Source organism: Pseudonaja textilis, chromosome 6 (assembly GCF_049901715.1).
Source record: "Pseudonaja textilis isolate UNSWEBS1 chromosome 6, rPseTex1.2, whole genome shotgun sequence".
NCBI classification, from domain to species: Eukaryota; Metazoa; Chordata; class Lepidosauria; order Squamata; family Elapidae; genus Pseudonaja; species Pseudonaja textilis.
In genome coordinates, this window is record NC_141995.1 from 4,904,226 (window position 1) to 4,930,965 (window position 26,740).

Consider the following 26,740-nt stretch of genomic DNA (forward strand, 5'->3'; position numbering starts at 1 on the left):
TTCTATTTCTCTCTTTTAAAAAAATAAATAAATATATAAACCATCACAGCAGCGGTCCAAATTTTAAATAAAAACCATTTCTTCCGGCTTTATTTCCCCCAGCCATAAAAACATAAAACAATTAAGTTCCTCCACTTTTTTTGCTGTTTTTCCGCCCCCTTTCCCAACCCCTTTTCAAAAGCTTTTCGTTTGTGGCCCTGCGTTTTTCTGGACGACTAAAATCCTGACTAAATTCCTTCGGGGTACTTTTTTTTTATTTTATCTTGTCGTGAAGATGCAACAGGGTTTTGTATTGTTTTTTTCCCTCTTTCTGGCAAGTGTGTTGTGGATGTGTTGGTTTTATCAGAGGCTCAGGGAAGTTGGAACGCCGCCAGTTCTGAGGAATTTGAGGGTGGAATTTGAACGAGAATTAAATTCTTCCTCGCGTTCGCCTTCGAAGCGCCTCTCTCGACCAGCTCTCGGCCTAAAAAGACCGCAATAATCCCACGGGGACCGACGCTTCCCTGAAACGTGTCTCTGTGTACCAGCGATTGCACGACTTCTGTGGGTGCCACGCGTTAAATAGATTCCACGGAAAAACCCTGAAGGACGTGCTATTTTCCCTTCTCTTCTTCAACGGGGATGTCGAGGGGTAGGAAGGCATCAGGCTAACGGAGCTCCGAGAAAGGCGCTCCTCCTCGCCCTAGAAAGCTGGGAAACCTTCCCCAACCGGGGCAGAACCCGCCTGGGAGAAACGGCTGACCCGCGTCCACGCACAAACACGCACCCATCCCCAGCTGGTTAGGAAATGCCCTGGATGGGTGGGTCTTTCCAGTCTATGGAGACACTTTTCGCCAAAAGTCCGAGGTTTGTTTAAGATGCGGAGCCCCGTGTCTGCAAGCCCAGCCTCGCCTCCACTCCTCTCCTCTTCTCCTCCCCCACTTCCCCTCCTCTCCCTTCCCTTCCTCTCCCCTTTTCTCTCCTCTCCCCCCTTCCCTTTCCTTCTCCTCTCCTCTCCTCTTCTCCTCCCCCTCTTCCCCCCTCTCCCTTCCCTTCCTCTCCCCTTTTCTCTCCTCTCCCCCCTTCCCTTTCCTTCTCCTCTCCTCTCCTCTTCTCCTCCCCCTCTTCCCCTCCTCTCCCTTCCCTTCCTCTCCCTTTTCCTCTCCTCTCCCCCTTCCCTTTCCTTCTCCTCTCCTCTCCTCTTCTCCTCTCCTCTCTCCCTTCCCTTCCCCTCCCCTTCTCTCCACTCCTCTCCCCCTTCCCTCCCTGCCCCTCTCTCCTTCTTCTCCTTCTCCTTCTCTTCTCGGCCCCTTGCTCCTTTCCCGAATTTAAATCCTCCACCAGGCCAGGCAACCTCCGCATCCGAGGAAGTGAGCCGCGGCCCCTCCTGCCTTTCACTCAAAGGGGCCAGTCGGAAAAGGGGCGACACCCCCCTCTTCTCACCCACACCCCACAACCGAAGGTTTTGAAACTCTGAGAGTCTTCCGGGGGTGGGGGGGGGAGATCCCGCATTTCCCCAGGCTGGGAAGAGTACAAGCAAAACGACTTCTTAACGTCCTTCTGCCTTTGATTTAAAATTAGTCCGTGGGGAAAAGCCACCCTGGGGGTTCCTCCGTGTGTTTTTGGCACCCAACGCGGTTCTCTTCCCACCAGTCCTGGGAGCGAGCTCGAGTTCTCACTTCCGGCTGGGAGAACGGTGGGCTGCGCCTTTTTCTGAGCCCAAGAGGCAGCGCCGGGCAATAGGGAAGGTGCTGCACTAGGATCGGGTCCTCCTTCAAGCGGAAACCGGCTGGATTCAGGGCCAGCTCCCCCCCAACCCACCCCGCTCTCTCTGCCCCAAAAGTTGAAGGCAAAGAAAGCTTTAGTCCTGCAAACCCGCGCAAGGTCGCGTTGTGGGTGAGGGTCTCTAGCCCTTTCTCACGAAACAGGTTGGTCGGGCCTGGTTAGAACAAGGAGCAGCTTGGGGGCGGACTCGGTTACACCGGGGAGGCGTCCCAGGATCCCGAGGGTAACGGGCAGCCTGTCTGCGAATCTGTTTGCCTGGCGTCCTCCCGGCTGGATGGATGGATGGATGGATGGATGGAATGAAAGGGAAAGAGAAGGAAAGAGGAGAGGAGAGAGGAGAGGAGAGGAGAGGAAAGGAAAGGAAAGGAAAGGAAAGGAAAGGAAAGGAAAGGAAAGGAAAGAAAGAAAGAGAATGGGAGGAAAGGAAAGGAAAAGAAAGGAAAGGAAAGGAAAGAAAGAAAAGAGAATGGGAGGAAAGGAAGAAAAGAGAATGGGAGGAAAGGAAAGAAAGAAAAGAGAATGGGAGGAAAGGAAAGGAAGAAAAGAGAATGGGAGGAAAGGAAAGGAAAGGAAAGGAAGAAAAGAGAATGGGAGGAAAGGAAAGGAAAGGAAAGGAAAGGAAAGGAAAGGAAAGGAAAGAGAATGGGAGAAAGGAAAGGAAAGGAAAGGAAAGGAAGAGAATGGGAGGAAATGAAAGGAAACGAAAGGAAAGGAAAGGAAAGGAAAGGAAAAGAAAGGAAAAGAAAGAGAATGAGAGGAAGGGAAAGGAAATCAGCCCCCGCGAGGCACTTTCTAGCCTGCATGCCCGGAAAGGCGCAGGGGGCAACCGAAGCGCTCTGCCGGGGCTGCTCTGCCGACCCTGAATCTCGCTCCGGTCCCTGGCAACGTTTCTACGCCGGGCTGTCCTTCTTCCCGCACCGGCGGAGCAGCGCCTGTGAACGGCGGCGGTACAGGAGCTCTCCCCAAGCCTTCAGCGGCGGCGGCGGGGGCGGCGGGGAGGGGAGGCGGCGGAGCGACAGCAGGGCCAGTCAAGAGACGGACTCGATGAAGGGGGAGGTCTGCCGTCCCCGGGGGCGGGGAGGGGGCCAAGAGGGATCCCCAAAGGCCATCGCGGGGGGAGGGACACTCGGGGGGGGGAGGGAGGGAGGGGCGTGGAAGGGGTGCGGGAACCGCCCAGCCGTTCTTTGTTCGCCAATGAATGAACCCGGGCAGGCCCCGCCAAGCAGGAAATTACGTGCGGGGGTGGGGGGCTTAGCCCCCCCCTCGCCCACCCCCCAGTTTCAGAGCGCTGGTGCGGGGGGAGGCTCGCTCATTGAAGGCGGGCCGAGCGCGGGAGGGGGGGCCTCTGGCCGTGTTTCCCTCCCCCCGCACCTTCCCACCCCCCCCTCCGCGGCCGGGGTCGCCTGGAGCCGGGGATGGTCCAACCTGGAGGGCGGGCGGCGGAGAGGAGGAGGAGAAGGAGGAGGAGGAGGCCGGGCTTGCTAGCTGCGCTCGCCTGGGCTCGCCCTTCGCTCATCAGAGAGAGACGGCGGGCGGGAGCGCAGCGCAGCGCGGGGATGGAGGCGGCAAGAGCGCGCCGGCCCGCCGGCCGGCCCGGAGAAGTTTGACCCCGCGCCGAACCGGGCGGTGGAGTTGGTTGCGGCGGCGGCTGCTGGGGCAAGAGATGGCCCAAGTTCCGGCAGACGACATTCGGAACCGGCGCCGGCTCTGCGCTTCTGGCTCTCCCGCCGCCGCCGGGACTTGCGCAGCTTCTCCAGGCAGCCGAGGCTTCTAGGCAAGAAGAGACGCAGCTCGGGGACCCTTCCCAGCCGGTCGAGGTCATCAGGAAGAGCCTGGCGGGCGGAGGCTCCGCCGGGCGCCATGCCCCCCGCCTGGGCTTCCCGGTGCCCCGTGGCGGAGCCCAAGTAGCCGGCGGGGGGGGGAGGGGGCGGGAGAGAAGGGGCTCGGCATAAGAGCTAAAGGCCCATGTTCCACTCCGGCATGAGCGATGGGGCCAGGCGCGCCCTCCTCCTGGGCGAGCCCGGCGGCCCCTTCGAGCGGGCGCGGGGCAAGGAGAGCGCCAAGGGACGAGGCGGAGGAGGAGGAGGAGGAGGAGGAGGAGGAGGAAGCGGCGGAGAGCCGAGGGACTTGGCGGCGGGGACGTCGGCTTCCAGCGGCCCTTCCCAAGAGGGCGCTTCGGAGAGCGGCAACCAGTCCCCCGCGGGCGAAACGGATTATTGCCGCCGGATCCTGGTACGAGGTAAGGGGTCCCAGCAACTTCCCAGGCAGGAGGGGCGTGGGTTGGAGACCTCTCCCTCCTTCACCCACCCCCCTTCCGGCAGCGCCTTCTCCACTCAGCCCCCACCTCGCCCAAAGCCCCTCCAAAAAGGGGGGGTTTCTTGCCCCCTCGTCCCCTCCAAAAAACACCTGGCGTTTTCCAGCCTTCTTTCTCTCCAAACTCGGCCGGTCTTTACCACCTCAGGAGCCCCCTCCCGACCCCAGCGCGCGCCCTCTTCCAGCCCAGCTTTCCCATTTGGGGGCATCCTCCTCTCCACCCCCGGCGTTCCCACCGACACCCCCCCACCGCCAGCAGCAATAGCGGGTCTTGAGCTGCCTCCTCTACGCCGAGGTTGAACCGGCGCCTGCTCCTTCCTCCCGGCTCTCTCCACCCCCTTCGCCGCTGCCTGTCCCAACCGATCCGGGTCCCGGTTACTAAGCTTCCACCGGGCGGGGCGGGGGTCCCTTTTCAATCGCCTCCCCCAATCCCAAACACCCCATTCCATGCAACGGAGGAAGAGGAGCCAGGCCAGGCCAGGGTTTCTGCAGGTGCGTTTTTAGGAGAGGACGGGGAATGGAGAGGGGAGGACGGAGCTCAGAGCGAAGATTTTTCTCGTGCGCGTAGGTTGGTTTGTTTATCTTTGCGTTGGGATGTGTGGTGTGTGCGTGTGTGTGTGTGTGTGTGTGTGTGTGCGCGGTGTGTGTGTGTGTGTGTGTGTATTTGGAGGCTGGAAGACCCCCAGCGCCTGAAAGGGCAGCTCGCGTTGGCTGGTTCATCTTTGCAGTCCGGCAATGGGGGTGGGGGCGCCTGGCTTGGGGTCTTGACCGCATCTGCTCCCCCACCTCCGCTTTACCAGGGCTTCGGGGGCACGGGGCGCGCGCGTGTCCCCGCACCAGCCTCGTCGCAGGGAAACCGCGTCACCGCGGCCTCAGAGAGCCCAGCGCGGGGGGGGGTTCTTCTCCCTGCCCCCCCGGCTCAGGCTTCACGAAGAGAAAGACACCCCCCGTGGCCGGCCTTTCCCTCCCCACCACCCCATCCCCCTCCGGGTTAAAAATGTCCTAAACCCGCCGCCCTTGGGAAACGCTTGCGCCGCGTTCCCCATCCTCCTCAGCAGATGCGGGCCTTGCCTCCGTTTGGCTGGGGAGGATGGGAACAGGAGTCCCGCAGCCCCACCTTGCGGAGGTGAGAGGGAGGGAGGGAGGGAGAGTGGGGTGGTGGGGGGACGCCCGGTATGAGCGAAGGGCCTTTTCCACGCAACCCTCTGGGCCGGGCCGGCGAGCCGGTTCGGTTGAGGATTCGGTTACGAAACAGCCTCGGAGAAAGGAAGAGGGGAGAAGAGGCGGGGCGGACTCCTGAAGAAGAATGGCTTGGATGGGGGAGGAGGAGAGGAGGAGGGGGAGGTCTCCGATGGGGGGTGGGGGTGTCTAGGTCTCCCTCGCCATCCTCTTCCACGCCCAGGTGCTTCCTCCGCCCGGGGCTGTTTCAACTTCAGAGCAAATACCTGGTCCTGCGCTTGGCCTGGCCTGCTCGCCCCCTCCCATCCACCCCCCCACCCCCAAAAAACCTTCTTTCTCCTTAATCGGTTCGGGCGATTTATCGTGGGAGCCCTTAGCGCACCTGCCGCCTTTCCCGGGGCTTATTTGGCCGAGGTTGTCCGCTGCAGGGGCTGGGTGGTTTTCAGGACTACGCCGCCAGCAGAATGAGCCTTCTGGTGCTTTTTTTTAAAAAAATGGGGGTCTTGGCTGTGAAATCGGGGCCTCAAAGTAGTTGAAGGGACTCTCGGAGGAGAAGCCGCCGAAGCAGCCAGCGGATTGCCCAGCCACCGGGCGCTGGAGTAAGGCCTGCCTTTCGCCCCTCCTGTGAGGAACGGGGTTGTGTCAATGTGTGCTCCTTAGCTCCTGCCTTAGCTCCTAGTAAAATTTCGGGTGGCCTCGGCGATTGGAAGGGCTGTTGGCTGGACACCCCCTCTCGCAAGTGACCCGAAAGGGCTGCGGAGACCGAAGGGAAGGGAGAACTTTTTGCTACGCAGGCCGAGAAGCGTCTGAATGGTCCTTTTCGGAGACACCCCCCCAATTTCAAGCTCCATTTCAGTGGGATGTTTACCGCGGGGAGGTTTCGTTTACAAATGAGAAGCTGACGTGGGGAGCTCTTAATTTCTTCCCCAAAATGTTGCATGGATGGAGAATGGAAGAGGACGGACTAAAATACGCCCTTTGTGTGTGGAGTGCCACTTGAAAGGCAAGGAGGCACTGGAGGAGAATTATTACTACTAGTAGTACAACTAGTAATGGTAATAACTCTGTAGTAATAGTATTTATTACCTGCCCAACTATCGGATGAAGGAAAGGCGAGGAGGTACCAGAAGAGAATTATTACTAGTAGTAATGCTAGTATAGACATAATATAGCGAATAGTTATACTATAATAGCTAGATGCTATTATTACTAATTCTAGTAGTTGTAATTCTCTGCTGCTACTATTAGTATTTATTACCTGCCCAACTATCATACAATGTCATAGTATAAAATAACTAATAGTTATACTATTATAACTAGTATGCTGTTAATTACTAATGCTAGTAATAATTCTCTGCTACTACTACTACTAGTATTTATTAGCTGCCCAACTATCATATGAAAGGCAAGGAAGATAATTACTAGTAGTAGTAATGTTAAGTTGTCATAGTATAATATAACTAATAGTTATACTATTATAACTAGTATGCTATTAGTTATTACTAAAACTACTAGTATTTCTCAGCTGCTACTACTACTATTTATTAGCTGCCCAACTATCATACAAAAGAAAGGCAAGGAAGATAATTACTGGTAGTAGTAAAGTTAGTTGTCACAAAATAACTATTGTTATCATCATTATTATTAATAATAATTTTATTATTTAATTTATTTATATTGCCGCCTATTTGCCCATGGTGACTAGAGGCGGCGTATACAATGTAAAACCATATTTAAAACAAAAAACTAAAAATAAAATAATACTATGTACTATAATAGCCAGTATGCTATTAGTTATTACTGATGCTAGTAGTAATATTTCTCTACTACTACTACTAGTATTTATTAGCTGCCCAAGTTTAAGATGAAATAAAGGAACGAAGGCCCTTTTTGTGAGTCAAATTGTTGCTCGCGGTTGTTGTGCAAAGGCAAACGGCCGAAAGAGGGGCTACCCCACCATTTCCCAGCGCCAAAGGCCTCCTCCGTTTCTCTTCCGTTTCCCCTCTCAGAATTTTTTTTTGGGGGGGGGGTGCAGTAGAGGGTTGGCCGCAGCTGTAACTAAAAAAAACGGGCGGGTTTTTAGGCCGGCCTCCGGCTTCTTCTTCTCGTCCTCCACCCTCCGAGGCTGGGGTAGAGGGGCTGGAGAGAAGGCGGCGGAGGCGGCGGAGCAGCCAGGCCTGCCCGCGCTCCTTCCAACGAGGCCTCTTTCCACCTGCCCAGTCTTTCGGACACCGGCAAAGCGGGGGGGGAGGGGATCCCACCGAATTCGCCTTCGCCCTCCGGCTGAGGCCCGAGAGTCGCCGCTCTTACGGCCTCCATCTCTTCCTTTTTCTCCCGCCGAAGACGCTTTCCCGGGAGTCAAAAGCTTCCTTACGAAGAGATAGATAGATAGATAGATAGATAGATAGATAGATAGATAGATAGATAGATAGATAGATAGATAGATGATAGATAGATAGATGATAGATAGATAGATGATAGATAGATAGATAGATAGATAGATAGATGAAAGATGATAGATAGATGATAGATAGATAGATGATAGATAGATAGATAGATAGATAGATAGATAGATAGATAGATAGATAGATAGAGACAAATAAAAGAGTTTATTATATATCTTTATATAATGAAGAGAGAGGGTGTATATATATACACACACACACACACACACACACACACACACACACACACACACACACAGAGAGAGAGAGAGAGAGACTCGCGGTTGAAATCCGGCAGCCGTTTCCCTCGGAGGAAACCTCGTGGGTGGGGAAATCTGTGCGGGGATCAGGCGGTTCAGCCTTTCCATCCCGTGGTTTTCGGGGGATCCGAGGCGTGGCGTTGGCCTCGGAAAACGGGGCGCTCCTGCGGGCAAAAAAAAAAATCCCTGGGAGGTTTTTTTTTGTTTGCTTTTCCCGGCTTTCCTTGACTTAGCAGGTCCCAGACGGGCGCGCTTGTTGCAAGGATCCCCACGCGGGAGCGTCCGTGCCAGCCTTCCCGTTAGAGTCCCCGACGTGGGTGACAACCCCTCCCGTCTTTACCTCCATTTATTTCCGATGTTTTAATGTTTTTTTTTTAATTGATCAGGTCTATCTCACCTCCCGTCTATATAACTCTCAGGCGACGCACCAATAAAGCTAGAACAAAGTAAGGAATACGACACAACGGGATAATTGTGGTTAAAATATTTTTTTTAAAGAAAACGATACCAAGGGATTTTAGGGGAAACCCTATGAACCCACACCTGAATCATTCTCCCGCTTCTCTGGGGTGCCCACAGGCCTGATGGCACAAGCCAGATTTTGAGAGATGGTGGGATAGTCTAAAAGGATGGTGAAACCAGCCCGCTTTGAGAGACTATTTTATAAAGTAGGCCTCCAAAAGTAGAGAGAAGGCGCCCACCTTCTTCCGTGTAGTCCAGTGTTGGTGCGTTGTCGAGGCTTTTCAATTCAATGCGTGGAGGGCGAAAGATGTGCCTCCGTGTTTATTTTCACGGTCCCGACGTGCACTGAAGATGGTGTTTGATTTTTAGCAATTAAACTAAAGTCAACTTTCTGGAATCGTTTGGCAAGGGTCTTTTCCCCCCTGAAACGTGGGGAGCCACAACGCACCCTTAGATCTGAAGGATCAAACAGAATCGAGGCGGACGGATCCCCTGCGCAGATAACCCGGGTCCCAAGGCACGTGGAGCTTTAAATGTCAGAAACAGCACTCAGAATTAAACCCGGAACCAAAAGCCAAATCCGAATAAAAGGGACTCCTCTGTTTTGTTCCGATTTCTCTTTTCTGCAGCCCTCGGCTTTTCTTCCACCCCCACCGACGCAAAGCTCCTTCCTCCCTTTTTGGAAACCCTTCTGGGGCCTTCCCACTTCTCCTTTCCAGTTCCTCTTCTTTCCTGGAAGAGTATGCCAAGAACTGTGGGGTTTCCAGCGCTGCTGCCCCGTTTCCGAGCTGCCGCTCTCCTCTCCTTAGCCCGTGGGGTCGTTTCTTGGCCGGGCGGCCGGGCCGGGGAGCCCCGGGTGGATTTCCTTGAAGGCTGAAGGCTTGGATAAAGAGCAGCAGCGCTGGGTTCTTGGGGCAAGGCAAGGCCCCTGGGAAGTCTGCCCAGGGCTCCTCCGTCCAAGTTTTTATTGATTCGTACTCGTTTATTACGTCTATACTTATTATACCCGCTTGTACTTTTATAGGTTATGTTCTTATACTTGATTTCTAATGCATGCTTGACAAACTGAACTAAATAAATAAAACAAAAATAAACTAAAAGGTGAATGGGGTGCCTCGAGCAGGCCAAACGAGGAGGGGGAAGGAGAAAGAGAAGAAGGGGGTGCAGAAGAAGAGGAGAGAAGAGAAAGAGGAGAAGGGGAAGGAGAAGATGGGGAAGGAGAAAGAGAAGAAGGGGGTGCAGAAGAGAAAGAGGAGAAGGAGAAGAAGGAGAAGGAAAAGAAGGGGAAGGAGAAGATGCGGAAGGAGAAAGAAGAAGGGGGTGCAGAAGAGAAAGAGGAGAAGGAAAAGAAGGAGGAGGGGAAGGAGAAGATGGAGGGGAAGGAGAAAGAGAAGAGGGGGATGCAGAAGAGAAAGAGGAGAAGGAGAAGAAGGAGAAGGAAAAGAAGGGGAAGGAGAAGATGGGGAAGGAGAAAGAAAAGAAGGGGGTGCAGAAGAGAAAGAGGAGAAGGAGAAGGAAAAGAAGGGGAAGGAGAAGATGGGGAAGGAGAAAGAGAAGAGGGGATGCAGAAGAGAAAGAGGAGAAGGAGAAGAAGGAGAAGGAAAAGAAGGGGAAGGAGAAGATGGGGAAGGAGAAAGAGAAGAGGGGGATGCAGAAGAGAAAGAGGAGAAGGAGAAGAAGGAGAAGGAAAAGAAGGGGAAGGAGAAGATGGGGAAGGAGAAAGAGAAGAGGGGGTGCAGAAGAGAAAGAGGAGAAGGAAAAGAAGGAGAAGGAAAAGAAGGGGAAGGAGGAGGAGAGGAAGGAGAAAGAGAAGAAGGGGGTGCAGAAGAGAAAGAGGAGAAGGAGAAGATGGGGAAGGAGAAAGAGAAGAGGGGGTGCAGAAGAGAAAGAGAAGAAGGAAGAAGAAGGAGAAGGAAAAGAAGGGGAAGGAGGAGGAGAGGAAGGAGGAGAAAGAGAAGAAGGGGTGCAGAAGAGAAGAAGGAGAAGGAAAAGAAGGGGAAGGAGAAAGAGAAGGAGGAGAAGGAAAAGGAGGAAGAGGAGGACAAGGTCCCAATCCTGGAAGTATTATAGGTTGCTTCTGGCCAAAAGCCACAAACTTGCAGGGAAAGGAACGGGGCGACGAAAGCGCGCCGGGGAGCCACGGCGGGCAATTTGGAGCGTCAATGGAGGGAGCAGGCAGATCTGCACTCCCCCACCCCCAAAAAATATGCAGGTTGGGGAAATTGCCCCCTTTGAGTCCATTTTTATTGCCGACGCTGTTCGGGGAAGGGCGGGCGACGGGGGGGGCTCTTCCTCTGCTGGGGCTTGAAGGGGCCGCAGTCGGTTTCATTGATGCTCCTTCCCTTTGGTGTCGAGACCCCCGCAGCAAACGGAAGGACCTCGCCAGCCCTCCCTGGGAGCCCCCCAGAACGGCCGGAGTCCCCCCGCCAAAGCGGCCTCCTATTTCCGCCAGTGGCCGGCAGACACCCCGAGAAATGATCGCCGCTTCCCGGAGGACCGCTGGAGGTTGGGGGTTTGCTGGGACCCCAGACCCCCTCCACACCCCGCCGGAACACGCGACCCCCGCCCCGGACTCGAACCCACCTCCCGGTCCCCGCCAAGGCTCGGCAGGAACAAAGGGCGAAGGAGATGGGGGGGGGTGGGAGGCGGATCCGCCGCGAGGTCGCCAGTCGACGCGGCTCCCTGGGCCTTTCTCACGACCGCTGCTCTTGCGGGCCGGCGCGGTGGATTCCTTCCGAGCCCGCTCGGCAGCTCCCTGGACTCCTCGGTGAAGCCGAAGCCCCTGCCAAAATCGGCGGTAGCCTTTTTTTTCCACGGGCTGCACACTTTTCTGTCTTGGCGTTTCCTTCCTTCCTTCCTTCCTTCCTCCTTTCCTTTCCTTTCCTCCTGTAATTATATTTTTTTCTTCTTCCCTGTTCGTTTTCTCTCCTTCCTTCCTTTCCTTCCCTTCCCTTCTTTTCTTCCTTTCCTTCCTTCCTTCCCTTCCTTCCTCCTTTCCTTTCCTCCTGTAATTATATTTTTTTCTTCTTCCCTGTTCCTTTTCTCTCCTTCCTTCCCTTCCTTCCTTCCATTCTTCCTTTCCTTCCTTCCTTCCTTCCTTCCTTCCTTCCTTCCTCTTTTCCTTTCCTTTCCTTTTCTCCTGTAATTATATATTTTTTCTTCTTCCCTGTTCCTTTTCTCTCCTTCCTTCCTTCCATTATAATTTTCCCTTCTTTCTCCCTGTTCCTTTGTCTCTTTTCACTTTTCCTTCCTCCATCCCTCCCTCTAATTATATTTTTCCATCTTTCTCCGTGTTCCTTTTTTCCCCTTCCTTCCTTCCTTCCTTCCTTCCTTCCTCTTTTCCTTTCCTTTCCTTTTCTCCTGTAATTATATATTTTTTCTTCTTCCCTGTTCCTTTTCTCTCCTTCCTTCCTTCCATTATAATTTTCCCTTCTTTCTCCCTGTTCCTTTGTCTCTTTTCACTTTTCCTTCCTCCATCCCTCCCTCTAATTATATTTTTCCATCTTTCTCCGTGTTCCTTTTTTCCCCCTTCCTTCCTTCCTTCCTTCCTTCCTTCCTTCCTTCCTTCCTTCCTTCCTTCCTTCCTTCTTTCCTTCCTCTAATTATATTTTGCCTTCTTTCTCCCTGTTCCTTTTCCTCCTTCCTCCCATTATATTTTTCCCTTCTTTCTCCCCCTTTCTTTTTCTCTTTCCACTTTTCCTCCCTCCCTCCATCTTCCTCCCTGTTCCTTTCCTTTCCTTCCTTCTTTCCTTCCTTCCCTGTGTGGAGAGTCTAGATTCTTTTTAGATCCAGCCGCCATTTGCCGCTCTGAACTCAGAAAACGGGAGGGGCAGCTCTCCGTTTATTTATTTATTTGTTATTTATTAATTTATTAAATTTATTCGCCACCCATCCCGCTGCAAGGTCTATTCCTAGAGAGGGGGAAAGGGGGAAAAGAGAAACAAGCCGCACTCGCCATCAAAATTCAGGTGTCCGTGAGAATTCAGGGATGGATTTTTTTCTCTCCGGCCAAAGGCTCACAATTTCTTAAGGCGCGATTCATTTTTATTTTATTTTATTTTTTTAAATCGTAATCGCAGCCGCTAAATATTCCTTTTTGAGAGTTGGGGAACCCCGGTGTTGGTGAAGGGATTTCAGCTCCAGATCAATTTTCTTTAATTTGGGGGGAAGGAAGCGACGCCCATGGAGAGTAGCGGGTACGGCTTCCATTTAGTGCAAAACCTTCTCTTTCTCTTTCTTTTTTTCCCCTTTCTTTACTCCTCGCCGCCGGTTGATGTCGACACGTTATCCAACTAGGGGTTCGCGCGGGCGGGTGTGTTATTATTTATTTACTTTATTGAGCGAGGAAAATATTGCAGGGCGAAGACGGGGTGTGTGTGTGGGGGGAAATGGGACTCTTTTTCCACCGCCCCCCCCCCTCCCTTGGCGAAAATGGCGACTGAATTCATTGGGAACTCTTCGATGGCGGATTTCTTTCTGAAGTGCTGAAACGCTGCGGCCTACATCTCAAACATAGATTTTGTGGTGGTGGGGATTTTAAACGTTGATTTGCAACCGTAGGTTTTAACAAAAAATTTTTTGGGGGGGAGCTCTTTTCCTTCTTCCCGGTTTGAATAAAATAAAAATAAAATCATTTCAGGTTTCATAAAAATTCCAGGACGCCCTCTCTGTTGTTACCCTGCACGAGAGATATTTTATGGGACATTTCGAAATGGAAAGGCATTATTTTGTTAAATGGCATTGCCCAGAGGATCAATTGGTTGCCCTCTCCCCTCTTTGGAAGAGCTTTATAGCTCCCCTTGCTGCCTTAAGAAAGTTCAAAACATCCTCAAAGATCCATCTCATCCTGGGCACACACACCCCCCCACTTTTTTTTGAAGTATTACCATCTGGCAGACGGTACAGGAGAATAATAAAAACGAGGACAAATAGGCTGAAAAACAGCTTCTATCCCAGGGCAGGAGCTCTGTTTAATTCTATTGTAGAATGCAGTGTTGGTACAGTATCAGGGGTTTTCAATTCAATGCGTGGAGTGTGAAGGATGTGTGTTTGCGTTTATTTTCATGGTCATGACGTGCACTGAAGGTGGTGTTTGATTTCATTGTGCGAGGTGGAATGACAAAGTAAAAGTAAAGTAAAAATGTAAAGTAAAAAAGTAAAATAAAGTAAAGTAAAGTAAACCAAATCGATTGCTTACCTACAAGGAAATTGCCTGCTATTTTTCAGAGCAGAGATCCGCGCGCACCCCACGAAAGATTTACACACCGTCTTCTGGGCGTGTAAGATGCGCTTGGTTTACAGGCAGGCCTATGATCTCAACAGCCAGAATTAAAACGCGCATATTTAAGCAAAGAACACATTCAGCAGTTACGAATCCGGCCAACACACGTCTCTTCTCTACACTTGCAGTCAAACGGCCTCACTCCGATTTCGGGGTCTGTTTGGCGTTTTTTGTCTTGGGGAACCTCCCCACTCTCTCCCGGGCCTGCAGGGGGAAAAAATTGTTCTATTTCATCCAGAGTCTCAAATTGTGAGATTTGGGGCGGGGTTGGGTGGCTGGGCTATAAATACTACAAATAAATGCACGCTGGGAACTTTAGGAAATCAGGGTAATGTTCAAATCTGAAAAGGATAAAAGTGGATTCTTCGCTTCCACCCGAAGCGCAGGTTGCATAAAGATGATCTTGCTAAGATCTGTTTGCGAAGGAGAAACATCAGAGAGTTAGGGTTAGGCTAGGCCTGGGAAGGGAGACCACCAGGAGACCAATGCCCACACCTACTTACCCCAGCGTGGAAATTCGAACCAGGAACACGGGACTGGCCCGCCCTGGGAAGATGCCACTCAAAGGATAAATGACTAACCTTGGTAGATTTTTTTTTTCTTCGAAGTCAAACTTGGAGGCGTTTTGACTGGCGCTTCTCGCTTGGCCGTTTTAGAAAAACCAGCCTGAATTCTCTTAACCAGAGAAGACAGGGAAGCTGCCCCAGGCAGGGGCTCTCCCCAGCCGCTTCGCCCCAGGCCTCCGAGACGCAATTCCGAAAACACATTTCTAAATTCCTGGGTGGATTACGGTGTATTAGTGACGTGGTGAGCAGTTGGCTTGTTGGGACCAGCGAAGTCACAAACGGCCGCCGTTAGATTTCTGGCTAAAGGGGCTCCACTTTTTTCCTTGCACTTAAGGTGGGGGGTGGGTTTCAGTAAAGTCCGCCCACTGCCATGGGGTCCACTGGGTTCTGCAGGTCTGCTACCAAAACAAAAAACAAAAAAAGGGCCTTTGGATTGGATCTCCGCCGCAAGCTGAGAAAGCCAAGGAGAAGGATTAGGGCAAAATTCATCCCTGGAACACGCGCTCCATTCATCCAGATTCTTTCCGATTTAGCAGATCGGGGATCCAGGCCAGGAGATCTACTGTGTGTTTGTGTGTGTGCAAAATCCGTTTGCCTTCAAAACTGCTGCGCTCCCCCCCCCCAGCAGTTTTGAAGGCAAAAGGATTTTACACACACGCACACAAACACACATTGGATCTCCTGGTCTGGATCCCAGATGTGTTCCTTTGAGGGAGGCCTTCCGCCTCGGACCCTCCATGCTCCAGGTGGTGGAAAAGGCAGGTTGTAAAAAAGCGAAATCAGAATTTCAGTTAATATTTGTGGTTAATAAAAACTGCTACCAAGCCAGCGTTGACGCTTAGCAACTGCTAAGGTATAATATAGTAACAGATAGTTAATAATAGTAGATAATAATGCCAGATAATATTAACAGGTAATTAATAATGGCGGATCTTAATACCTGGTAGTTCGTAATGGTACAAAATATTAGCAGAAAATAATGCCAGATATTGTAGTGATCAATTATAATGTAGTAGATAGATAGTTAGAGTCATTTTGTTACCAACTGGGTGGCAAATAAATCCAATAAATAGAATAATACCAGATTGTTTATAGCAAAGCTGGCTGAGGAATTCTGGAAGTTGAAGTCCACAAGTCTTAAAGTTGTCAAGGTTGGACACCCCTGGTTTATAGTAATAGTTAATTATAATGTCCTTGCAGATTCTCTATCCTCCAGGTCATAGTTGTCCCAAAGGGGCTTTTCTCAAGAGACAACTGGGCTTTCTGTTTTTTTTTTGTTTGAAGGCATTTCACTTCTCATCCAAGAAGCTTTTTCAGCTCTGACTGGATGATGGGGAATGGAAGGATTTCTACTCCTTCCATTCTTCACCATCCGGTCAATTAATTATAATATACAGTCAAGAATGACAACATATAATTAATAATAACAACACATATAGTTAAAATAATACCCAAAATTCTGCTTGACAGTTTCTCAGGCAATCTGAGCTACCTTACAAGGTTGTGGCATAGTAACCAGGGGAGGAGGAAGAGGTAGAGGAGGAGGAAGGTTGTAGTATGTACATCACCTTGAGGTCCTGAATGAGAGACAGGATATAAATCAAGAAAATTTAAAAAAAAAAAAAGACAAACGGAGTCCTGTGTTTCATGTAAAGTTCACCTCTGTGTATTTTCTTCTCCCTGCAAAGGATGGCATTTGTGAACCTAATTACTATTTGAGTGGCAACCTGGGGCTGGGCTGGAAAAGTGCAAAAAGCGAAAACAAGCACAAGAAAACAGATGTCAAGAAAACATGGAAGATGCTGGGAGCTGAGTGGCTTAAGGTGATTTCTGATTCAACTTCTCCCTGCCAAACCCCGGAAGCTTTCAAGAAAGAGACTGGCCTACCATCTTGTCAGAAACGGTGTAGAGTCTCCTGCCGGGGCAGGGGGTTGGACTAGATGACCTACAAGGTCCCTTCCAACTCTGTTCATCTGTCTGCCGGACAGAATAATTCATAACTGCAGAGAGAAAATGTCTCCAGGAAAGGGAAGAACATGAAAGGGAGAGAAAGGGAATTTGCGACTCAAAAAGTCCCTCGAGTTGTTTTTCCTTCCTTGCTTGCTTGGTGCACCTGAGCATCCTTGAATTACTGTCAGGGAGAACGTGCAGAGGGAAGGGCTCTCTCAAAGGGAAACCTTCAGTCGGAGTGGACAGCAAGACCTTCCAGCTGGTAACCACAGCAGCCAAAGACTTTCCACTTTGAGGGCTCCAACTAGCCAAGAATTTTCCCCTGCACAAAGTCCACCCAACCTGAAGGAACATAAGTTGATCCCCTCTTCTTTGTGGCAGCCCTTCAAATCCCAGAATGCGGCTATTGTGGTTAGCCAGCAGCGGGCGTGGACGGCTGAGGAGAGCGAGGACTCAGAGGAGGGGCCAGGGCCATTAGGAAGTGGACCGCTGCCTTCAGAGATTGTGGGGGCTGGCAGTAGTGAGGAAGAGGTCCCCGAGGAGCCTGTGCCAAGTGCGCGAGTGTGCAGGGCTGCTCGCAGGAAAGAAGAGCTGCAACAGCACGGGCAACTCGGGAGTAAGGCTGCAAGATAAGGGCCTCTCCTTCAAGAAGATAAAAGCCAGCTGTGAAACTAACCTCCTTTGCAGAAGGCAAAGACATTTTGAAACTCCAGCCTCGTGGACATTCCAGTATCCTGAGTTTGTATTTGAAGATTCTTATTTTGCAAATTATTTCTTGTCTGTTATCTTTTGGCAAAATCTCACACCGTTTTGGCAAGGCTTGTGCTTATCACAGCGAATTATTTTGCAGAAGTGTTAAAAGGTTTCCCTTCCCTTCGGATTATGTTTAATTTGTTGGAAAAGGGCATGGGTCAGAGCAGCTATCATGTCCCCGCTAGTCCTACTTTTCTCTAGACTGGCCAAATCCAGTTCTGCATGTGTTAAAGGCCCGGAGACTAAAAAATACGAAGAACATTTGCAGGATCTGGGTATGTCTAGTTCAATGAAAAGAAGGACTTGCGGGGACAGGATGACTGTCTGTCTTCCAGTATTTGAAGGGCTGCCCCAAAATTAGAGCGAGTCAAGCTATTTTCCAAAGCACCAGAAGGCAGGACAAGGAAAACAATGGATGGAAACTAATCCGGGAGAGGAGCAACCTGGAATTAAGGAAAAACTTTCTAACAGTGAGGACAATTAACAGATGGAACAGTTTGCCTTCAAAAGTTGTGGGTTCTCCATCACTTCAGGTTTTTAAGAAGAGATTGGACAGTCACTTGTCTGAAATGGTAGAAGGTCTCCTGCTTGAGCGGGGGGTTGGATTGGATGACCTCCAAGGTGCCTTCCAGCTCTATTCTGATTGATTGATAGAAGGAAGGTTGTGAAGAGGAAACCAAGTTGGAGTTTTTTTTATTTTCGTGAGAAAGGGTGAAGGTTCTGGAGAGGAGAGCAGACACACACACAACCTCCACACACACACACACAACCTCCACACACACACACACACACACACAACCTCCACTCAGGTGGCCCTGAGGACACAGATAAACCTCCAGGTGGCCTCGAGGACCCTCTAAAAAGGATGCAAATGACCAGCTGTCTGCGGGGGAATATGAATCCTGCCGTTCCCCTCCATCCAGTCAGAGCTGAAGAAGCTTCTGGGATGACAAAACAAAACGTCTTCAAAGAAAACACACGCACACACATCTCTACAGACCTCCAACACACCGAAATCTGGATTTACTGCAAGTCCCTGCCTGACATTGGGGTTTGCTGCTCTGAAAAGAAGGAGGGCTAAAGAAAAATCCTGAAGCCAGAGTGATTCCAAGGAAGTTGATGGGGAGAATTTCAGTTTCATCTCCTGGTGGCCTCCTTTCCCAGCATTTACCAGCTCTGACCTCCCTAGGTTTTGAAGCCCAGGCAAGGTCAGCTACGGGCTTTGAACAGAGCCGGAAACCACTGTAGACACAATCTAGTTCAGGGCTCTCCAACCTTGGCAACTTTAAGACTTGTGGACTTCAACACCCAGAATTCCTCAGCCAGCTGGCTGAGGAATTCTGGGAGTTGAAGTCCACAAGTCTTAAAGTTGCCAAGGTTGGAGAGCCCTGGTCTAGTTGGCTTTTCACTGTGCTTCAGAAGGAGATTACCACGATCTTCTGCCAATAGAAATATTCAGAGACTGGTAAGAGGAGGGAGATGCCACCAATAGGTCACACTGCCCTCTTCCTGCCCTCCTTGGCAAGACCAGCTGCTGAAGGGGGCTATAAAAGGGGGCAAATGGGACCGTACGGAGCAAGGGTGGGCATCTATGCCAACTTTACGACTGGACTTCAACTCCCAGAATTCCTCTGCCAGCTCAGGAATCCTGGGAGTTGAAGTCCACAAGTGGGGGGCTAGACTCCTGCCACCATCTCAAGGAGGGACAGCAGCCATATTGTTGGGGGTCAGAAAGGGGTCTGGCCCTGAGGGGGGGCTGGCAGTTAGATGGGGCACAATCATGTCAGACAAACCCGGTTTACACATCGTCGCATTCCCACATTCAAGGTTTGTGTGTGTACAGCAGAAGTCTCCAAACTTGGCCCCTTGAAGACTTGTGGACTTCAACTCCCAGAATTCTCCAGCCAGCTACACTCATCTGGGAGGAGCTACTCTGGCTGGAAAATTTGGTGGAGTTGAAGTCTACAAGTCTTAAAAGTAGCTAAGTTTATTTATTTATTTGATTTGTCCATCACTTACAAAATAATAGGTATAAGTATAAACATGAGTAAGAATACAGAAAATAGGTGCAATTAAATGGGGACAAGAGGACAGGGACGAGAGGCACAATGGTGCACTTATGCACACACCCCTTACAGACCTCTTAGGAATGGGGTGAGGTCAATAGTGGGTAGTTTGAGGTTAAAGGAGTGGGGGTGTTTGAGGATGTAACTACAGAGTCAGGTAGTGCATTCCAGGCATTGACCGCTCTGTGGCTGAAGTCGTACTTTCTGCAATCAAATTTGGAGCGGTTAAACATTGAGTTTGTATCTGTTGCGTTGCTCTTGTATGGTTGTGGTTGAAGCTGAACTAGTCATTGACTGGTAGGACATTGTAGCAGATAATTTTGTGTACTATGCTTAAGTCCAACCATAGGCAGCATAGTTCAAGATGGTCCAAGCCCAAAATTTCAAGTCTGGTGATATAGGGTATTCCGTTGCGAGCGGAGGAGTGTAGTACAGTCTGTCCTTAAAACCTTGATGCTGTGGGTGAGATTTGGGGGTGCAAGTTGTTCTCCAGTTTCCCCACCCCCACCCCCCATTCATTTCGTGACTGTTCAAAGTTACCACAACGTCGGGAAAAAAGCGACTTACACCCGGTTTTTCACACTTTACACTCTCATCCCTGTCCCGTCGCCTCTTTGCTTGGATTCTAGTTTTTGAATCGGTGCAGTTTTTTTTTCATCTGTTCCTCTTTTCCAGGGAGTCCTTGACTGATGACCGAGGGCGCAGCCTACTGTCGTAAACATGAGTCAGTTGACAGGCATCTAAATTTGGATCATGTGACCATGGGGGGAAATATTGCAGAGGTCGTAAGTGTGAAAAATGGTCAAAAATCCCTTTTTTGAATGCTGCTGTAACGTTGGTCACTAAACAAACTGTTATAATTCGAGGACTGCCTGAAATTACTGTATTCTAAACATAATTTTTCCCCAAAATAAAGTCACTGTAGACTCTTCTTCAAATTCTGTGTTAACTGTTCTAGGAGAAGCTTTCTGTTCATCTGGCTAGAAATTCCCCAAAGTGCCACGTGGTCACCTACATTCAGAAACATGCAACTCTTCTGGAAAAGGAAGGACAAACTAGACAGACAGTTACTTATCTGAAATGGTATAGGTTCTCCTGCCTGAGCAGGGGGCTGGACTAGATGACCTCCAAGGTCCCTTCCAGCTCCTGTTCTGCATTCCTATTCTGTTCCATATTTCTATTCTATTCTACATTATTCCATTCCATTCCATATTTTCTATTCTATTCTATTCTATTCTATTCTATTCTATTCTATTCTATTCTATCCCATGCCATGCCATGCCATGCCATGCCATATTTCTATTTCCTATTCTATTCTTTTTTATCCTTTTCTATTTCTATTTCCTATGCCACTCTATTCTATTTCTATTTCCAACTCTATTTTATTACGTTCAATTCTATCTCCTCCTTCCTTCCTTCCTTCCTTCCTTCCTTCCTCCCTCCCTCCCTTTTGTCTCTCCTTCCTTTCTTTTTTTCTTTGTTCCTTCTTTCTTTCCTCCTTCCCTCTTCTTTCCTTCTTTCTCTTCCTTCCTTCCTTCCTTCCTTCCTTCCTTCCTTCCTTCCTTCCTTCCTTCCTTCCTTCCTTCCTTCCTTCCTCACTTAACCGACATAAATCAGGAATGCTAACGGATCTTCCTATCTATTTTTCTATCATTGTTGTTCAGTCACTAAATCCTGTCCGACTCTCCATGACCCCCAAGTATCACACTATGTGAAGCCCCCTTTGCCCCCTCCTCATCCTCCACCGTCTTCTGGAGTTTTCCCAAATTCACATTTGCCCTAATCCTAACCCTATCTAATTTAGCCCTCCTCTCCTCTGCCGTTTGCTTCTCCCTTCGGCCTTCCATCTTTCTCCACTTTGGGGTCTCCTCTTCTTCTTTGATGGCCAAAGCATTTCGGCTTCAGGATTTCTCCTTCTGATGGACAGTCGGGTTGACTTCCTTTAAGATCGACTGATTGGATCTCCTTGCAGTTCAAGGCAATACAAGAGTTTATTATTTTACTAGCTCGATCTCCCTGTTTCGCTATGAAACTATGTGGTTGGGCTTAATTTGGGGGGAGGAAAATAGGGGGGGGGGAGGAATTCTGTCTCTGCCTACCAGCATCCATCGGTATTCATCTGGCTAGCATCCTGTCAGTGTGTGAGAGAGTTGAGGGCTGTTTGGAAACTAGAACAGTATTTGCTATATAAGCAAGGAGGAGACAGCAAGGAGCCTGGGTGTGGCTTAGCTCAACTGTTCTGTCCTATAGCAGCTTGGTGGTGTCAAACTAAAACTGAAACTCCTCTGCTTGTGTTTTGCATTTGGAACAGATTTCTTTTCAGGTGGGGAGGGTGCATGTTAATAATAATATATGAAATACTAATGCTCTGATGGTCGTTTCGAAAAATCCTTTCTGAGTGAGCACCTAGAAGCCAAGAGGAACATAGGTGCCAAATTTGAAGTTTGTAGGCTTTACGATTCTGGAGATTTTGTGATGATGCATGAGGGGTATTTCGCTTTTATATGGATAGATGATCATTCTTTCTCTCTCTTTCTGTCTCTAACTAGAGCTCGGTCTCATCTGGCTCTCTCTCCAGTAGATCCAAATCCTGTCTGTGAGTTGCCTCTCCCTGCAGCTTCATTGCCTGCCAATCCTCAGGGAAAGAAAATTACATTTTCTCCCCATTTCTCTGCTTGGAAATCTTATAGCTTTTATCCCAGAGCTTCCTAAATGACCCTCAAATTGGGTAAAAGTGGTCTTTCTTTGGGTAATGTCACACAAACTCATTACGCAATCACAACAGGGATACTTCAGTTAAAGTGTTTTGCCTACATTGGATAAAAAGCTCTTTTGGGTAATGGGAACAAAAAAAAAGGCTTGAGGAATATTGTTTTATTTCTACAAAGCCTATAAGCCATTGCAGGTGATTCTCTGGAGATTCATTTGACGGTCTGACCACCGAAGAAGAGAAAACCCCTCCCCACTATGTGTGCGTGTGTGTGTGTGTGTGTGTGTGTGTGTGTGTGTATGTGTATGTATGGCATTCGGCTTTGTTCGGGTATTTTCCCACGTCATTGTAGTTGTGCTTTTAAAGTTGTAGCAACGTTTCGGCAGAATCTCATCTGCCATCATCAGGCTTCTGTATAGTGTTCATCTGTGAGTCAGACTTTTACAGTGGTTTCAGATTTAAATTCAGATTTAAAAGCACAACTACAATGATGTGAGAAAATACCGGAACAAAGCCGAATGCCATACATGTAAGTACCTGCGAAAACTTAAGAATATATATATATATATACCGTGTTTCTCATATAATAAGGCCGGGTCTTTTTTCTTTTGAGCCCCGAAAAAATGGCTAGGCCGTCTTTTCGGGAGTGACTTAATTCCCCCCACACCTTGCATCTTCGGGTGGGGGGGCAGCGTCAGCTTGGATATTGACCTCGGCATTGGTGGGGCACTTCATATCGGGGTCAATGCAGGCAGCACCATATCCGGGTGTGCAACAAAAGTACTTCCTAACAGCAAGCCCCCCCAGCATTCCCCCCCATTTCACATGTTTTGATATAGGCCTTAATTTGGGGGGAGGGGCTTAATTTCATTTCATGCCTATAAAACATGCTGAGACTTCCTATTGGGGGAGGCTGTATTGTTGGAGAAACAGAGTGTATATATATATATATATTCTTAAGTTTTCGCGGGTACTTACATGTATGGCATTCAGCTTTGTTCGGGTATTTTCCCACGTCATAGTAGTTGTGCTTTTAAAGTTGTAGCGACGTTTCAGCAGAATCTCATCTGCCATCATCAGGCTTCTGTACTGAGAGATATAGAAGCCTGATGATGGCAGAATACAGAATACAGAAGCCTGATGATGGCAGATGAGATTCTGCTGAAACGTTGCTACAACTTTAAAAGCACAACTACTATGACATGGGAAAATACTGGAGCAAAGCCGAATGCCATACATACATACATACATACATACATACATACATGCATACATACATACATATTGTTTTTAAGCTTTGTTATAAAATACAAATATGGGGAAAACAAACATTAGAAACTAAGAGAGAGAGAGGGAGGGAGAGAACGAGAGAAAAAATATACAGTGACTTCTGTTTTTTTTCCTGTGCAGTAGATCTCAAAAATAATACAACCTCAACTATTTGCTTTGCATTTCACAATATTTTGATCCATTTCTTGTAATAAGAACACCATTCTAATCACCAAAAAAAAATCTAAAATCAAAGTTTCATTTTTTCCCAATTTCAAGCAAAAAGTCCAGAAATTGTTTCCTAGCAAAATATTATTGAATACATTTTATTCTTTAATTAAAACAGTCAGTTTCACCCTTATTTATTGGTTTGTTATATTTATATGAATCCCATTTTCCTGATTGGGTAACTCTGCTTACATAATAAAAGAGATAGATAGAAAAACAATTAAAAATTAAAATTATTCAACCCCCACCAAACTCTTAATTCCATCACTTTTATCACCCATTCATGCACCTTTCCACTTTTGTGCATGTAAGATTCTCACTGCCAGAAGAACAAAGGACCATATTTTCTTGCTGGTTCTTTATCCATCAAACCAAAAAGGAAAACGTTTAGTTTCAGTGTTTATATTTATTTTCAGAATCTTCAGAATTAAAGTACAAATCTGATCCCAAGTGTTTCTTTGCTTTAATGCAATTCCCCTGGAGATGATAAAATGCATCCTCTTTGCGGTTGCATTTCCAACCTACATTTGAAAGTCCTTTACACGCTTTTGACAATTTCTCGGGTGTTCAGTGCCATCATTTTATAAAAAAATTTCTTCCGAATGATAATTCAATATAAATCTCAATCCATTCATTTGCATGGTTTCCCACTGACCAGTCTTTATTTTGCAACCAAAATTCTTAATTTTCCCATACAATCTTTAACATATTCATTTTCCAAGTTCCGTTTCAACAACCATTCCAAACCTTAGCAAAAAAAAAGCACAGTTATCCCTGCAGTTCAATTTCGAACCTACTTTCTGTATACAAAAACCACAGCTTCGCCTATCTCAGTTAAATCTTTATTTTAATTGTCAACATGTGAATCTGTGACAGATCCATCCTCCTTTCAACTTCAAATTAAGTTCATCTTTCGTAAAACAGTGAGATGAGTGGCAAACCAATTTAATAAATACAGTTAAATCCATAAAACAGTGTATTTCACCAAAGGTCTACCAGATTGGTTTTATTATCATTGCTTTTGTAAAATAATGCTTCTTAGGGTGGCAATCCAAAAGCTATTTTAGGAGAAAGCCTTGTTTTGTATTTAATCCTAACTCTTAGCATGGCACGCTTAACAAAACAATTCTTAAAATTTGTATTCTCTTTGGCTTTATCATAATTCCACCTTAATTTAATACTTTATTGTATATTGTACCATGTAAGTATAAGTACCTTATACTAACATACACAATTTTGTTTAAATAGGGCATCAGAAATATATATATATACACACATGCACACACACACACTGCTGATGCTATAATTAAATATCTTTGCGTTTGTATGTATAATGTGTTTTATTATTGTTGTATATCAGGGGTTGCATGTTCTCTATAAATATTATAATAAAATACAAAATAAAATAATGAAATAATCATGTCACAAATAAGCATGCCACTCAAATCTCAAATTAGGGCAATGCAAATTAAAAACCTCTTATTCTTCAAGATCACCCATCCTTCCATCCAAACAAAACAACAAGCCTCAAAATATAATTTTAAATTTGATAGATCCAATCCTCCCCTCTCTTTAGCATCCTGCAACAATTTATATTTAATTCTCATTTTTTTCCCCCTTTGCCATTTAACTAAGAAATATCTGTCTGTCATTGTTTAAGGAAAACACCCATAATCGGATATTGGTAATGTCTGGAATAAAAATGAGATGTTGGGTAAAATATTCATCTTGATTACAAAAATTCTACCTGACAAAGAAAGTCATAATTACATTTTAATACGGTAACACCTTTTAAAAAATATTTCCAGTCCCATAATTGTTCTTTTTCATATTTTTAATTTTTTTAATAACTTAGAATTTGTACTAGTCGGTATAACTCCATGGTTTTCCTCTTTTTTTCCTCTTCCATTTTAAAATCTGACTTACTCATCCGTATTTACTGGTTCTGTAGAGTCCTATTCTTAAACAATATTTTGGGGTTGGTTTTTTTTTTGTTTATTTATCTTAAAACCAGCCAAAGCAGTATTCAGCTTCTTGATCAAATATTATCCCATTCCATTTTGTGGGTCTTGTAAAATCAAAACTAAATAGTCAGAGAAGACTTGATTTCTATGTTTCGTTTTTAATCTTCAAACCCAATTTTTCCTCATCCTGTCTAACATCTCTGGTCAAAACTTCCAAACTAAAATAAAAAGTAAAAAGACATCTTTGTGTTGTAGCCTTTTGAATCTCACATGGCTTGGTGAATTCTCCATTAACAATAATATCAGCCAGCTGAGATGTACAAACCAACTTATTGCATTGTTTTTATTTATTTATTCAACCTGTTATACCGCCTTAATTGCTTTGAGTAAAAATTCTCCATATCTAGAGAAGTCCATATTTTCCAAAACTTTAAATATAAATTTAAATTGTCAAAAGATTTCTCCACACCCAAAAATATTAATGTTGCTTGTTTTTCATGTAAATGTTGTTATAATTGTAAATATTCCATAACATCCAGACATCCTTGAACTACCTTTGTGGCAAAAATCCAGAATGATCCTCATGAATAGAAATTTGCAAAACCTTCTTCACTCCTTCAGCCAATCTGGCAGTAAAAGGCTAATCTTTGTTGTTTAAAGATGAAATCTGTGGGGTTTGTTTAATTGTTAAATTTTGACCTTTTTCGGCGATAAACTCATACAAGACTGAGGCGTTGCATGTCCTTCCAAGGCAGAATTCATTACAGTCTTAAGTGGTTAAACATTCATTGCTTTGAGTTACTTATAAAGCAATAAAGGCAGAATAAATGAAAAATCTAAATAAATTAAAGTAAAAGGCAGCCTGGAAACATGGAAGAACATCCTATCCTGGTGCTAATTTTCATCTTTCTATAGGCATCCAATATTTCAAAAGCTTATTATATTATTGTTTTCATAAATATGCATCTTATTGTTTCCAAATCAGCTTCTTACTGTTTATTCAGATTGGAGTCAAAATTATAAAAGGACCCAAAATGTTTGCAAGTATCATTTTTATTTGTCTGCTTGCCTCAAGGCAGCTTAACCTTGCTGGCTTCCATTCTTTCTTTATTATTTCATTTAAAATGTAGCTTGGTAGGCATAAGCTTTTGCACAACCAGACATGGGAGGTTATGATTTTCATCCAGGAAAGACCAAGGACAATATTTCATTCTTGCTGAACCATAACAACAATCGAGGAACAATTGGGAATCATAACGCTGGGATCTTTGTAAAAAATAAGCAAATACATTTCCCGCCGGCAAAAAAAACAGAGTCCATCACTGCTTGCAATTTTCCGCTGGAAAGCTACAAGGGGTTCTTTTGGCTGTTTGATTTGTTTATTCAATCTATATCATAGGGCTCAATGGCCAAATTGGTTCGTGGTCCAGGGACCCCTTTATTAATTATTGCTGGTTGGCGTTTGTTTTGTAATTTTTTTAAAAGAGCCCAAACTAGAAAAAGTATATATTTTTTTAAAAAAATTTCTTTG

At 47.1% G+C, this 26,740-nt stretch overlaps 1 protein-coding gene across 1 annotated transcript in view; it reads left to right on the forward strand.

Annotated features, from left to right (window-relative positions):
* The first annotated feature begins 3,237 nt into the window (after positions 1-3,237).
* VAX2 (ventral anterior homeobox 2) overlaps positions 3,238-26,740 on the forward strand; it is a 36,070-nt gene continuing 12,567 nt past the window's right edge. Inside the window, exon 1 of the mRNA XM_087935726.1 lies at positions 3,238-4,003. Within this exon, the coding sequence (XP_087791852.1) occupies positions 3,730-4,003 (274 nt within the window). The 5' untranslated portion in view covers positions 3,238-3,729. The remainder of the gene's footprint in view (positions 4,004-26,740) is intronic.